At 32.1% G+C, this 16710-nt stretch overlaps 1 protein-coding gene across 1 annotated transcript; it reads right to left on the reverse strand.

The window, feature by feature from the left end:
• Positions 1–3389: 3389 nt before the first annotated feature.
• LOC107851090 (chromatin assembly factor 1 subunit FAS1) lies at positions 3390–12148 on the reverse strand. The gene is made up of 12 exons (XM_016696002.2): positions 11523–12148; positions 9173–9272; positions 8178–8325; positions 7969–8092; positions 7423–7787; positions 7015–7320; positions 6566–6647; positions 6360–6497; positions 4808–5218; positions 4555–4692; positions 3991–4039; positions 3390–3864 (listed from the first exon to the last, which is right to left on the reverse strand). The coding sequence occupies exons 1-12, from the start codon at positions 11985–11987 to the stop codon at positions 3701–3703; spliced, it is 2490 nt and encodes an 829-aa protein (XP_016551488.2). The 5' UTR covers positions 11988–12148; the 3' UTR covers positions 3390–3700.
• Between the last annotated feature and the right edge of the window lie 4562 nt (positions 12149–16710).

Here is a 16710-nt window from a genome sequence, read left to right on the forward strand (position 1 = left end):
TGACTAATCTAAATGTATGTTGCATAAGGAGTTCTTCGATTCACTTCTACGTGTCAAGTTTCATTTTACGATAGTCAATTTGACGGGCCTTCAAAATTAAATAAAATTAGACTAAATATTTAATTCAACATTTTAAATTGTAAATTAAGTTGTTTGAAAATTATGCAAAAAAAAAAAAATGTAAATCACAATCTTTTTTATATTAATAAGGTGAAAAAAAATACATTTTAAAATATTAATCAAAATTGATAGTCCGACTAATCTAAATGTATGTCCCATAAGAAGTTCTTCCATTCATTTCTATGTGTCAAGTTTCATTTTACTATAGTCAACGGGTCTTCAAAATTAAATAAAATTAGATTAAATATTTAATTCAATATTTTAAATTGTAAATTTAGATGTTTGAAAATTATACGAAAAAAAAATGTAAATCACAATCTTTTTTAAATTAATATGCTGAAAAAAATGCATTTTAAAATATTAATCAAAATTGATGTAATTTAACTCTTAAGAAGCAAAACATGATATATGCAAATAAACGAAAAGAGTAATTAAGAAGGAAGCATTGCCTTTAATCCGTTTGACTTTGCTTTTTTATTTTTATATCCGCATTAAAGTTCGATTGATCTAAATTTATGATGCATAAAATATAGTTTTAAGTAATTTAAATTTGTGTTGCACAAAATAATTAAGACACAACATTTCCAATCAAATAAAATTTACTTTAAAACTTTTATTACAATCCTTGGTGGTCAATGTATACATGTAAGAGAGTGCATACTTTTTTGTTTTTTGTTATTCTTTTTCTAAGTTTTGAATTTAATATTTTTGTTTTACTTTAAAACAAAACCAGGATTCTTAACTAAGCAGTTTAATAATCAGTGGGTGTATGATCCGTGGGTAATATAAAGTTATAATTTAGGTGCCATTTGGTGGGGAGATTCTATATTATTTTTGTATCGTTATACTAAAATAATCAGTGTATTTTTATAAAATAAGATTTGGGATAGAGTGTATATATTTTTTAAGTCTATTTTAAAGGTAAAGTAGAAAAGTTGTTTCTGAAATCGATTTAGTTTACAAATATACTAGTTCAGATTTTCTCTCACTTAAAAATTTTAAATCATGAATTCACTTCCATCGTATTTTACTCCCACGGCAAAGACAACAATTTAAAATAAGAAAAAAGAAACTTTAATTTCTTATGTTGTTGTTTAGTACTTTTATTGAAAAGACCGAATACATTTAAACTTATGGAGAAAAGTTCTAAATTAGGGTTGGGGGTTGGGGGTTGCTACGGGACAAAACATTTCGTAATAAAAATGACTTCATATTCAAAATTTGATTAAAGACCGGTAATTAATATTTTTTCAAAAAAAAAAAAACATTTATCATTCTAGAGCAGTATTTCGAAATTACAAAATAGTAACATACCAATAGTCAATTTATACTGAAAATTACAATTTTCATCAATATTGAAAATTACAATTTTCAGCATTGAAAGAGAAGTTTCCAATAAGAATTGGTAAGTTGCACCCTTTTAAAAAAAAATCTAAGAAATGCAGTATTTTTTTGTGATTTCATCGACAATACCATATTAAATTAATTATTTTATTGAGTTATTATTGAACACACACGCGCATATATTTAACTCAGCAATTGGCTAATTGATTATATAATTCAGACCTTGAAATCAATAAAAAATATAGAATTTACGTCAAATCTTACATCAAAATATTTTTAAATTGTGAGAATTTTTATATGTCTTTCATTGTCAAAGTGGTTTAAAATCACTTGTATTTGTAAGCTAGATTAAGACGAACCATTTAAAATCTTGTCACTTAATTTAAGAGAAGAAATAAAATATAAAATTTGTCTTAAAACGTATGAAAAAAGTGACAGATGAATTAGCATTTAAAGAGTTAATTCTGAAAAATCAAAATTTCAACACAAACTTTAATACCAATTTACAGTTTACAGTTTCATCATTTCAATGTTAAATGAATAATTTAATTCTTAAAAACATAAAAGTCCATCAAATTTTGATTGGGTATTTTAGTGAATTAATTTTTCACTTTAAAAATAATAATATGATATGATTTTTAAATTATTTACTATTTGATACTTAATGGATATGATATGATGATCTTCAGAAATCAGAAGTGGTAATTTTTCTAATATCTTCCCTTTCTAGAGCCTAGGTATCATATATTATACACCCCTAAGATAACGAGCATTAAATATGAGAAGAAAAATATCTATACCTACTAAGATTAAATGAATATCTAAAATTATGGTCATTTAATTTTGATCTTACCTGAAATAATATTCAAATAAGAAAAAAGAGTAAGCGTTACGTGTAGGACTCAACAATACTACAAAAATAATAGGGACAACAAACGCCGCCTTGCTCATCCTTTAATTCTTATAAATATAAATAATCATAAATTCAGCATTGATTTAGATAATCACAATAGCTACATTGCTACACTTTTTTGGATCTGGTTTTGGTTGCCAAATTCAAATTTAAATGAAAAAACAATTTTGAGTATACTTTTGGACAGGATATGACATACATGAAGTTTCTATTTATTGAAGACGTAATCTTAGATGGAAAAACATGAAGGTCAATGATTATGATAGAAGGTTAGTATATAATACTATAATGTTGTTGCATTTTATGTAGGAGTTTTCTTGCAACCCTTGTTAGTAGTAATATTTAATAGTTCTACTATGTGTAATACTGTCTGTTGCTTTATTTATCTAGTATATTGCTAGTATTTACTTTTCTTTTGAGTCTAAGGTTTACTCGGACAAATAGAAAGGAAAAATAATTTAAAGTGCAAATTATTAAAATTTCATAATTTATAGGTAATACATTTAACTTAAAGTTTCTTCAATTAGTTATAAATACGTAAATACCCTGAAAAAAAGGGTCTTATTTCACCACTGCACAAAGAGTAGCTCCACTATTACATAATATTAATGATATATTTTCTTCAATTAGGTATATATATGCTCAAAAAAAGTGTTATATGTCACTTCTATATACAGTAATACAGAGAATACCTCTATTATTAGATATAATGAGATATGACTCACAATTAAAGAGAATATCAATTTATAGGAAATGAGATCAACTCAAAATTTCCTTCAATTAGAAATAAATAATCAAGATATTAATGAGATATGATTTATAACTGAAAAGATAATGCCCACCTTTAGGCAAAGAAATCAACTCAAAAACTATTAAATTTTCTCCAATTCTTATAAAATGTTATCAAATAAGCAAACTATAGTATGTCCAAATGCTATTCAGATCCTCAAAAGCAGTAAAACATAAAACAGATAAATAGAAATCCAAATCAAACAAACAGGATGGACAAAAATAGAAAATCATAACCATGCAACTTGGAATTACAAGTTGTTATATACATACAGTAAATTCAGTTATGAAAACACATAAAGGATATACAGATCCAGATGCTCAGGCATCTTTCTTGTAATCCTTGAGACAAACACATTCTAGTCATCTTTCTTTGTGAAGGATATTTGATTCGAAAATTTGAAAATTTGACCAGAATATAAGTCACAAAGCCTGGTATAAATGAGCAGGCATCTATTATATCGGAAGAGGTTATTGCCAGAAACAAGAAAAACTTGAACTAAGGGGCAAGAAGATTTAACAAAGTTTAGATTCTTATTCATTTTTGTATGTGAAGTCTTGCTGTAGCTGGATGGAAGCTGAAGAAGTTTTCTGGCTTGCTTGTGGGGAAGCCTCATGCAGATTGATGGTCTTTCCGGAAGGTGGTAAACATCTCTTGGAAAAAAATGCCGCAATGCTCTTTGTCCTGCTGCTTTTTTCTGTAAATAATTGAAAGATACAACTTTACAACAAGGAAGAAAATGGTAATAAACAGAGATGCTAAAGAAACAGGAGCATAATTCTCATGCGAACAAATAGTGCAATAGTACATGAGAGGTTCATACCAGGTGTTGTTATTGGCAGCCCAAGTTTCACAAGAACATCCTTTCTAACCTGCAAAAGTAAGAAAAATGCAGTATCGGTAAACTGCAGTATTCTTCAGCTAACTACGAATGAAAATCATCAAGGAAAACTAGTTTTCATATTGCAAGGAAATCAACTATGTCAAAAGAAAGTAACATGAATCTGTTGCTTGGAAAATTCAGACTAATAAATCGCGTAAGACTAACGTAGAAAGAGGTATGGCACAAAGAAAACTAGAACAGGATGTATATATAATTTCCCAGAAAAGATAGGAAGAGTCAAAGGGTTTGTCCCATGCATTTCCTGTCCACACTTTTTAACTTGGGTGATAAACTGGAATGTTTTATTAGCTTTATGATAAACTTTCATGGGTTGTACTGCTTCTGCAGTCATCCTTGGTACACGATATTGGATGTCATCCTTTATGGATTATATCACAAAGTGGAAATCTTTTGCCAATTCTTATACGTTATACCCTTCTGATTGCAGGGGTCTCTTTTATGTGAATAAATTTTGAGACAGTAACCCAGACTTGAGAAAATCACCTGCCATCTACCATCAATAAACTCTGCTATCTCCCGCACTTTGTTTTTCAGTTGGGACTTCGCAATACTTGGGAACTTGAGTTGTAAAGATTCCACCACCTTGTTTATACTTTGTGAGCATGACTGAAGTATAGATACCTGAAGGAAAAATATCTAAGAACTCTTGTACGCAAGAGAAATAGGCTCTGGGTTGGTGAGAGAAACCAATTCCCAAAAGGAGGGGGAAATGATGATAAGGAAAAGTAAAGCTTACAATTTGATGTAAATCTGAGTCTGCCAGAGCAGCTGAAGATGCTACTTGTGGGATACTTGCCTTACTACCCGATGGGCAAGCCTCAGAATCTCCCTCAACAACATCATCACAATTAGATATTGGTATGGATGAATGGCCAGGAAATGAACAAATGGTCAATGCCCCCAGGCATATTTGTTCAACTTTCTCATTACCAGTCAGTTCATCAGCCAACAATAAAGGAGCTTTCTCATGCATAAGATTCAATATAATAAGTGGCTTGTTTTTCTTAAGAGCCTGTTCAGTCAAGTTGTGAAGATATTTTTGCTGCCGAAGCAGCACCACAAACTCTTCACCCGGTCCTTCTTGTGGACTGGACAAAATTTTAGATCCTTCTTCATCATGAGATTCCACTTTGTCAACTTGTACACCCTGCATGACAAGGTGAACAAGTTCAAAGGACTTACATAAAAAAATGTTAGGTTCGGTTTCTTTTTTTTCCTTTTGGGAGGAAAGGCATATTCATGCACCTCGGCAGTTGAGTGTTTTTTTTTTTTCAAAAAAAATAAGATATGCTTTATAATTAACAAACACAGATTAATAAGAATTTTTTCCATGAAAAGCTCTTCATCACAACAAAGCGGGCTACCAGTTACTATAGGTGCAACACTAAAAATAATGATTGCTCTAGCTTCTCTTGAGAAAGCAGCTTTTGGTAGAAGCATCAACACACAGAAAGTAAGTTATATTCATTAATAGTGTAACTGCAATAGATATATATCACCAGCTGCAGCTGAAGGTTGCAGTGGTTGGCCTGCTTCCACTATATTCAAGTAGTGAAATAAAGTACTCCCAACTACCAAAAGAAAACCCTCAGTACCAATTTTCTAAAAAGTATTTTCCATGCTGTAACATTCAAAATGCTTGACGTGATTCATTAAACAACTATATTTTACACAACTCTCGTTTATTTAAAAAATTCAAATTCATCTAACATTATAAGTCAAGAATACCAAGTAAAACTATAGCACATTAACTACAAATATAAAATGACACAAACAAATATTGTATGTTTTACATACCACCAGTATGTTACAGCCAAAAATATCTCAGATAAGTCAAAAACTAGGCCATTTAGTAAGATGTAAAGTGTTCAGTTTCTTGCAGTCATTTCACATTTGTACTTGAATCATGAAGTAACCTTACAAATTCATTCAACTACTAATCATGCAGCAAAGGAAATAGATCAAGAACTTGATCATACCCTATCTCAAGACAAGTACTCGTAGAATATGATACATGGTTCAGAAATATCATAATTCAGGCAAGTACAGAAGATGCAAGCTATGCAGGAAAATTAAGATAATTATGAACCATCTAGGAAAATGTATCGCATCAGCAGCAGGGTTTAAGATTTTTAAACAGCAACCATTGCATGCTTATAACACAATATTCACAAATCATGTAAACCACAAACTCATCAATCAAGGATAAAACAGTCTGTGTTCCACAATATATTATCATAATTATGTATTGGTTCCATGTGAAAAGTGGGTATTGAGGACTGGCAAACCTCTTCTTCTGAGAGATATCCATCTGGCACGAAAAATCCATCTTCGCTTTCGTCTTCATCTTCACCTCTTGAACATTCTTCCTCCAAACACTCATTATCATCTTTATCACAATCTGATAGACTTTCGCCAGGTTCCTCCTATTTTAATCAAAAGTCAGTAATCATCATAATTCACAGATGCTATAGAAAAAAAATCAGAGAAGTACCTCTTCCCATTCCTCATCACTATCAACCTCATAATCCAAATCTGGATCCATTACGAAGGGGCGACGTGCTCCTACAACTTGGCTGATGTAAAAAATCAATATCAGTAACGAGGAAAGGAGAAAATGTAAGAACACATACCCATTGACATCCACATGATCATAGTAACACTCAAGATATTGATAACGGAATAGTACACCATCACAACTAAATATGGAGACTGAATTCATATAAAACACATCAAGATAGCATAATATTTGCAAGAAACACATATAGGCAAGGCTGTAGGTTAACTTTCCAAGCACCAAAAGTTTTATGTGTTTTTTTGCCTGTTTATAGATATATAAACACAAATACAGTGTGTAATCCTTCTATTGAGAGGTACCAAAGATCCATTAATGGTCTAATAAAATTTGAAATTTCATCACACATGAATCACAGCACAGCTCACCTTTTCTTCAGCCAAACACCATAAAATGCAGGCCTATGACACTTATCAAACTGCAACAGTTGCCTCCTTGATAAGTGGCGACAAGGAATAGTATTGACCTCACCAGCATTACATGATCTGGTATTATTGTGAGGCTCAGCCCATCCATCAACTAGTTTCTCTGTATTATCCTCATTGTCACAAGTCAGTCCTTTACTGCATGTTAGCTTAATTTCCTTGACTACATTAGTCTTGGGCTTTTGACGGATTCCCCAATGAACTTTCCCTTTTGAACGACCTAAGCAATGCCACGAATTCAAGTGTGACCTGCAAAGTAAATCCAAGCAACATTTATATAAATATCAAAAATAAAAACAAAAAAATAAAAAATCACCACATTACGATGAAAGAAAAAAAAGAAGAACTAACTTCCATAAATCATCAGCATTAAGGCCATCATTCTGTGTAAGGACTGAGTCCATTGACAGAGTAACAGATACAGGCTTCTTTTCACACTTGCTAGCGGAAAAATCAAAAGCTGGCTTATCTAATGACTGGCAATTCTGGGAAGAAGAGTTAGTTTTGCTTCTTTTGAAAAAGCGCTCCATCATTGAAGCTTGCTTTTGCAAAGTAAGTTGCCTTTTAGCATCAGCTTCTTCCTTTTCCTTGCGGCGTCGATCTTTCTCAGTTTCTTCTTGTTCTCTCATCATCTGCTTTTTTAGTTTAGATTCTTCTTTCTCAAACCGCTTTTCCTCTTTCTCTGCTTCACTTTGTAGCCGTTTTAACTCTTTTTCCTGCACAGAGAGATTTAGCCATCAAAAAGAATCAATCGGGAACTTATGAAGGCGTGACTAGTATCACAAAACAAGGGTAACACAAAACCAGTAAGGTTTTATGTGCTTCCTTATAGCACACTTCTAAGGATATGCCAACAGCAACAAGCATTTCACCAACAGGTTGAATCAAACAACTCACACTTTTCAATTTTTCTTTCAGAACTTCACGCTCCATCCTTTTCTTCTCTTTTTCAGCTTCTCTTTTCTTTCTCTCTAACTGCTTGATCAAAAGTCTCTCCTCCTGTTTTACGGACTTCTCAGCCCTTTATCAATCAAGAGATTTGAGTAAACAGTAGAAAGAGGGTAGTTATAGAAAAAATACTAGAGAAGAAATAGAAAATCACATACACTTCAGCACCATTTTTTTGTTCCATGCTTGCAACTAACAAGCGGATATCTGCCTCATTTAATACTTTGCCAAGCTTTTCAGAAGCCGTCATCCGCTCTTGGGAGCAGTTTTGATCAGTTCCCAACATTTCTAGTGCAGTCAATAAAGCTGCCACAATAGCAAAACACAAACACTTCAGCTTATCAATGTTCTAAGCTCGTTGAAAGAAGACCAAATAGATCATTCACTTGTTAATGCTTTACATAAAAAAACAACAGTGTTTTCATAGAGGAAATGAAATGAACAGGAATTATTAGACCAAAAAGATCTTAAGAATTGCTTTGAATGAATTAAATGAAAAATGATATGTGCTCCGATTCACATGATATCAAATGGGTATGTTAAGGGAACTGCATTAAATGAATTAAATGAAAAGAGATATGTGCTCCGATTCACACGATATCAAATAAATAAGAGAATTGGAGGCAACCAATAGAAAATCAAATATATGATCATGTTTCTGAATCATCCATAATAAGTTTATGTTTTCATGACTACACAACTAGAAATACTCAGCCTGACCAAGTATATCCTGAATACAAGCAAACCAAATAAGTTAATGTTTTTTTTTTATAACTATGGTGTCCGAGCCAGCCTACGTGCACCTCAACTAATTCCACAGGATACCTGCCACGGTACCAGGTAACTCTGTCAAGGCTAAAGCAGATGGGAAGAAATCACCTAGTGTTTGTCTCCATTGGGAATTGTTGAATTGTTGAGACCTCATGGTGCTCAACCCAACTTCATTGAACCACTAGGCCACATCCAAGCCACACCCTTGGATGACAAATAAGTTAATGTTTAGAAGCGGCAGTACCACAAATTATGCCATAAATGAACATTGACACCTTAGCATGAGACATGGATGTATGAAGTACAAAAAATATTACAAGCTCAAAAGAATGCCTTCTTCACCACAAACAGATTGACATGTACATTATCAGCATTCACTCACCAGAGACAGCAGTAATTCTCTCATGGATTTTTTTCCGACAAGTCCGGCGAATCTTCAGAGTAGCCCGGACTGATTTCGGCAATAATTTAAGGTCTCGTGTCTATAAAATAAAGGAATTGCATTAGCATTAGCATGTTATTTATACGACCTTCCAGGTTGAAATAGATGAGACAAACTCATATCATGAACACACTGAAGGGAAAAACTGTGGGCATTGTTGCTGTATATGGGTTTCCACTTTCTAGAATCAAATCCATTCACTAAAGCAGCATGCAAAATTAAATCACCTAATTGAAAGGTTGAAGCACATACAATACTAAGTAACTAGCACCAGAGGCGGACCCAAGATTTAATTGCAACGGGGCAACCACTATTAGTATGCAAATTACTAGCAACAAAGTTTGGTGCAACTTTTAAAAAACTTAATGATATGATAACGTACAAACTTCAATATTATCAAATATCATTAATTTGGCACTAATATAACAAATGTACATCATCCAGTCATACTTGAACTTGAAGTGTTTTCATATTTTGAAACGATTGATAATGACATTGTTGCTTGCAGTTACAAATACTATTTTTGAAAGTAACAAACTAAACAATTAAGGAAAGCTTTAATGTTAGAGAAGTTCAGTTATTGGCTCTACTTTGATCACGGAAGAAATTGTTTTGTGCCGAGATGAATTTAATTGTGGGAGACGTTCCTCATTCAGTGATTTATGAGAAACTAAGAATGGAAGAATGAAAATTGAGTTAAGAAATAAAAATGGGGAGAACTCTTTCTTCAATTACATGGGGAAGAACTGGGAAGTGGGAAAAGTAGGCATTAGATTTGAGGCTTTTGGGAGGAGGAAATTAATGAAAAAGTAAGGTGAGAGAGGGGATTAAAGAATAAAAATGTAAAAATAAAATTAGGTGGCTTATAATTTGTAAAAAAGACACAGGTCTCAAACTCCAAAAAAATACAAATAGCTGCAGTCAGGAATCGAATTTGGGTCGCAAGGGTGAGGCTACCGGCCAAAGGGGCATGCCAACCAATTGACCCAATCCAGTCAATATCTTTGAGGGGTACTACTAAAATATGTAAATTTTTCAAGGTGTATATGCATATATAGAGAGTTTCTTCCGAAGTTCACGGATGCAAGTGCAGTCCCACCATTACACATGGGCCCACCCTTAACTAGCACAACTATGCATGATTACTAGAAATTTCCATATCAATATTAAATCTAATCAGTGAATAATCATTAAAGCTGACTATTGAAGCCTATGTTGCTCATACTCTGTCAAGATAGCGGCAGGTGTTGGGGGGATTCTCCAAAAAGTAGTGAATTTTTTGAAGAATCCAACAAGGGTGTGGCATCGGTTTTGGAGAATCTAAACAACATAGACAGAAACAAGACACTCATTTGACACATCAAGCAACATAACGTAAGCAATCTAAATAGCATAAGCAACAATCAACATTAATACACCAAATTAAAAATCTACAACAATCATTTGCACATCTTTTAACACTAAAGTTACCATAATGAAACACACACATGCCCAAAAAAAAGAGATATAAAAGATCTTAGAAAATCGATAAACTAAAGTGTAAAGACATGAGTCTAACTCAACCCCATAAACTAGCTCATAATTAAAGCATTTTCTAAGTTCATAAATGCAAACTATCAATTTATTCCCAACTTGAACCCACTCTAACAACCCCTTCACGCTAAAATTCAATAAGAGAATGGACCATTAATCCAACCATGGATGAACCTAGCTCTTTTAGTACCATATGACACTTGGGTCCAATTCAGCTCCAAAAACATATGTGCAATCACTGGTTTATTCCCCAACCTATATAGGACTTTAAACCACTCTAACACCCCCTTAACGCTCAAATCCAACTAGAGCATGAACCAGTAATCTAACCATGGATGGACCTAGCTCTCTAGTACCACTCTCTAGAACCATATGACACTTGGGTCTAACTCAACTCCAAAAACATATGTGCAATCACCGGTTTATTCCCAACCGATATAGGACTTCCAACCCACTCTAACACCCCTTTCATGCTCAAATCCAACTAGAGCAAGGACCAGGAATCCCAACATGGATGGACCTAGCTCTAATACCATATGACATTTGGATCTAACCCAACCCAACCCAAAAGCATATATACATTGCACCAATTTAATCCCCAACCGATATGGAACTTTAACCCACTCAAATCGCAATCAAAGTTTCTTAAATAAAGACATAAATGCAAGTCAAATAGTAACATCAATACAAGATTCAATATCCATATAAAAAATACCCTAAATTCTGACAATTACAACACAAATTTGAAAAATTTTACCTCCCAACACCAAAGAGCAGACTCGGATTCATCCTCCAAGACATCCACATCTCCATTCGGAACTCCGTAAAACACCCTCTGACCAACCAAAATCACAGCACTCTTCACACTAACCTTACTACTACTTCCCTCACTATCACTAATCTTTTCAACTATTACATCAACCAATTTCGATAACGATAAATCACTTTCCTCTAGCATGCAACCAATCACACTATTCAAGCCTAACCCTGACCCCAAACCTTTCATTTCCTCCATTTGTACCACTTTCTTCTCCATCACTTCCTTATAATACTCAACCAATCCCTTCATTTCAACCTTCAGCTCTTCAATCTTAGCCGATTTCTCTTCGGGACTGTAAATTACCAAATTAACCCTCTTCCTTTTCATCTTCTTCTTCGCATCAACTTTCATCGCTTCTACTTTCACTTCATCTACACCGTCGATTACCATCGGTTCCGACATTGCTCCGTGCAAAGTTTCTCGAAGATTCTAGAACAAATTCGCGAAACTTCTAGTGGAAGATTGAAGTAAAACCCTAGAAATGAGGGAGAAATGTAGAAGAAATAGTGGGGGGTGGGAGGGGGTGGGGGGCGCGTGTTGTTTGTTTGGTAGAAATTTAAAAAAAATTGTGAAAGTTTTGGGCATTTATGTTTTGTTTCCCGCCTGTTGGTGGGAATAAATTGCGCGGATTTTTTTTTTTGGTTTTCGCGCCTATTCCCAAAAATAAAAACGAAACCCTTCGATTAATATTTTGAATAAACTAGAATTGAAAGTGAAATTAGAATTTTAATAAAATAAAGTTGTGTAATACTTAAAAAAAAATTACTACATAACAACACAAATTATCTTTTCTAAAAAACATAAAAAATTATTATTTTTATTAATTACCTAAATCTATTTTTAAAATAAAAACAACTGAATATATCCATAAATGCATAAATTTTCGGATACATAATTTTAATTATGCATCTCCTTTTGATCTACTTAATTTATTGTATATCTGAACCAAATAATTTATGAAATGGATACATCTCAGTAATTAAACTTATGTATTCGAATGTTAATTATGTATCCGAGCAAAAATTGATTAGTTAATTGGTACTTTCTTAAGTTCAAAACTCTGTAGCTCAACTTCAATATTATATATCCGGATGTTGATTATGTATTCAAAAATTATAAATAAGAAATTATTTTTAATTTAGCAAAGAGTAAGGATAGGGAGCAATTAGGGGTAAACTTTTTGAAATTTATATAAGTTTTACTATAAATTTTACTTTTAAAACATGTTTGATTTAAGCTACTTTGAAATATGATTTTATTGAGGCAAAGGTCCGTCGAAATTAACTTCTCTGCCCTATGAAGATAGAGATAAGATTTGTATATAGTTCATTTTCCTCGGAACACGCATATGGGACCATTTATTGCCGATTTGGGATTGTTAGATTTTTGTGTTGGTCGAGAGCATGCATTGAGGCCTTTTAGCTTCGGATTAACGGTATGCGTCTGCAAAAAAGTAAATAATACGAACGAATCACATTAGAGATGAATGTGGCGGAGATGGAATGTAAAATTAAGGAGTTTTTAATGTGCAATTCCACTAAGTATTCATACAATTGTGAACGGACATATGATAGTAAGAAAGTAATAACAAAAGCTCAAACAACAAAAGAAAAGTAGAGAAAGCCTAAGAACCAAATCAGAGTTTATTGTATTGCTTATAGGATAAAGGTGAGCAAACATCTGATCCTTTACAATGAAGGAGGGGGTCTCTACTTATAAGGCGGTAATAATGCCTGCGACCAATGGGAAAACGCCATGTGCCGTTGGAAATAGCATGTCCATTAGTGTGTGTTATATGCGATTTCGCCGAAGGTTGTAAGTGCCTTATAAGATACCTAACACATCATCCTTCTAGTTGTCTGTTAGGGGTCGTTTGGTTGGGAAATTGTTATCTCGGGATTAGTTACTTCGGGATTACCCAAGATAACTTATCCTAACATGTATATGGGATAAGTTATCCCATCACTAAGGGGAAAATGATGGGATAAGTTATCCCAGGTTGGATTAATTCCTCTAATCAAACAAGGGATTAAGTGATCTTTTATTTTATCCCGAAATAACTTATCCCTTTGATTTTTTATACCTCAAACCAATCGACCCCTTAGTGTGCATTCACCATCCCGATCGGTCTCAAGTTAGTGTGCATTCACCATCCCTGTTGGTCTCAAGCGCCTTCACCCTTGCTCGAGTGGGCGTCTCGCTGTTGTGGGCCTGTTCCTCTTATACCTGGCCCAAGTTGGTATAGTTGGTCCATTCCTTTTTGAAATGGATCAAAAGTTTTGACAAAAATAGCAATGGACAATTTGCAATGGTGGTGACTTTTAGTTTGTTTTTAGGAGAAATATTTAACATTTAAAATCTAGCCAAGTACAAAAAAAATAAATAAATTATATCACCTTAGTAAATATAAAATTTAACCGTATAGATAATGGTTCCTTATTACGAAAGAAAATTGCTAATTTTATGATAATAAGTGATCATTTGCACCAGTAAACTACTTCTAAAGTTATTGTTTAAAAGAGATCAATATTTGAAAAATCAACAAGAAGAGTAGTGAGACGTCTAATAGTTTTTGATTTGGTCTTCATGAAGTTCGATTCTTTTTTCTTTGTCCTTTTTATTCGAGAACTGAGAAGTCGAGGAGGTACAAAAAGCTAACAAAGAGGAAGAGTTTAGGAATAGGCTTCTTTCTATAGAGTAAGATTCTTTCGGCTTGATAAAATTGCGGTGAGAATGAGAATCACTTTGGACCGACTCTTAGGGAATGGGAGATCTCCCCATAAACCTTTTAAAAATAACATTCGATAAAGAACATCTAAAGACATAGTATAATAATCAATAAAATTGAATAATCATCTAAATACATGGTATAATAATCAATAAAATTGAATGATCGAATATATTCATCAAATAGTCAGCATACGTTTGTTGTGTATTATTGGTTATTTTTCTTTCTTTCTTTCTTTTCATTTTTTGGCTCAAGATAGAACTGAATCAAATATTATTATCTCTTTGTAAAAAAAACTGAGCATCAAATCAAATCAAAATATGTGTTGATTGTTTAATTAATTGATTTGATTCATTTTTCCCCCATTTTTTAGATATTCCTACGCGTTTGACATGAAAGATACACGAATATATAAAAATAATTCAATCTTGAAAAATCTCATCAATTGAAAGATTCGTCATTACTGTCATCGATTGAGAAGTTTTGTCACTATGTTATCAAATTATCTTCAAATAACACATCACCACAATCACCTTACAAGTAATTCTATCATCTAATACACACACAAATAAAGCTAATTAAAAGAAAGTGGGCGACAATACGATCAAAATTAGCAAATGAGATACTGAAAAAATGAAAAGAATATTTGTTCAATATCATGTTCAAGTAAAAGAGCCCAAAAAATTTGTTGTAAAGTATAGGGTCATGTGATCTAGGTCCACCCCTTTGTGTTATGGCCACACAGAAAAAATCTAAGATATTTAATAAATTAAATATCCTTAATCGAAAATTTCAAATGAAATAGACGATAATAGAAAATAGCTTCAAGAAATATCGATTATTCTCTACTTTTTTTTATTTTTCATGTGATCAATGTTTAATTTGTGGCTATAGGAGTGCCACAATTTTTAATGTAGACCTATCATATGTTGCAATATAAGGGGTTGATTTATTAATTAAATGTTCATTTTTTTTTTCAAAAAAAAACAATAAAACGTGATTGTGAATTCTGTAGATAATTTAAGTTAATCAATTTACTTCCCTTTGATTTGTAAATAATTCAAATCAAAATTTTGTTATGCCTCGATTTAAATTCTATTGAATAAAATTAAAAGATAAAAGGGCATGAGACTAGCAACTAAATAATTTAGAACAAAATAAAATTCAATTTCAAAATAACTTGTTTGATTAAATTAATTTACCCTTCAACTTTTTTTAATATATTTTTACATTTCAAGTTTGTAATTTTAGAACAGTTCCCTACACACATAAAAGTTGAAACAATTCTCAAGTTAAGCAAAAAATTATAATTGGAGGAAAGAGATGAAGTTTAGTTCCAAATAAATAAATAACAGTATAATCTTTTAACAAAATTAATTCAATCCTATTTTGTAATTCACAAACCTTGTAGTTTCTGAAAAAACTTCTAACTTACTTTACGGCTATTAAAAAAAAATGCAAATTTGGACAAAACAACCGTGTATGTAGCCTTTCAAACTTCGATATATCTGAATTCAGTATCTTTGATGTAGTATGTTTACATATAAAAATTTATAAAAATTATGTTAACAGATATTTTGAATAGACATAATAAACTCATAATTTAAAATTGTAGTGAGCTCAATAATAAAACCTTAATACTGAATACATAAAATCAAAAATTTAAATTCGCCTCTCACTAATTTGAATTTATTAAATTTGGAATTGAGAAAAAGATAATAACTTTTTTTTTAAAAAAAAGCATAAAGTTGTAGAAACAAGAAAAAAAGAACAATTAAATACATCCATTCTCTCGTGAATATTTAATAAAATTTTAGCATGTGAATTCATAAGAATATGTGAAAAGTTGTTTGGATCGACGTTACTCTCCCTTTCACCATACATATGTAACTCACGAGAGGATTGGAAATCTAGCCCACCTCTCCAATATTTTTTGCAATATATGAAATGAAAAGAAAGGGAATATAGTATAACCTAAAATCCCACCAATAAAATAGTGGCTTTACAAAAGAAGGAAGAATTTTTCTAGTTAGAGAAAACTAATAAAGTATTTAAGCGTGTTTGTTCGTGATTTTATTTTTTTAAAATTACGGGAATTGAATATCGAAAAATATGTTATGATCATACATTTCTGAAATTTAACTTGAAATTGAATTTTAGAATTTTCAAAAATTTTAAAACAAAGAAAAGCTATTTCTGTTGGGTTCGAAATCGAGAGGGAGTCATGCGGAAGCTTTTAGTTTGCAAACCATAAGACGATAAATCAGACGACACATGAAAAATTAAACTAAAAATATATTATTGAATATGGTTTGGCCAAACGGCCTACATATTAAAAATAAAATTGAAAATCCTAAAACTTATTGGGAGAAATCTCCTCCTAAACAAAGACTCTTT

The sequence above is a fragment of the Capsicum annuum genome, chromosome 12 (genome assembly GCF_002878395.1).
Source record: "Capsicum annuum cultivar UCD-10X-F1 chromosome 12, UCD10Xv1.1, whole genome shotgun sequence".
In the NCBI taxonomy this organism is placed as follows: Eukaryota; Viridiplantae; Streptophyta; class Magnoliopsida; order Solanales; family Solanaceae; genus Capsicum; species Capsicum annuum.

What these genes read in the sequence shown, in the direction of transcription:
- LOC107851090 (XM_016696002.2), bottom strand. Translation starts at nt 11,987, where the DNA reads ATGTCGGAACCGATGGTAATCGACGGTGTAGATGAAGTGAAAGTAGAA. An exon ending in TGAAAGAAAAATTGAAAAGT is followed by an intron (nt 7,788 to 7,968) that starts GTGAGTTGTTTG and finishes CTCTCTGTGCAG; the next exon opens with GAAAAAGAGTTAAAACGGCT. An exon ending in GGTGTTTGGCTGAAGAAAAG is followed by an intron (nt 6,648 to 7,014) that starts GTGAGCTGTGCT and finishes TTTTTACATCAG; the next exon opens with CCAAGTTGTAGGAGCACGTC.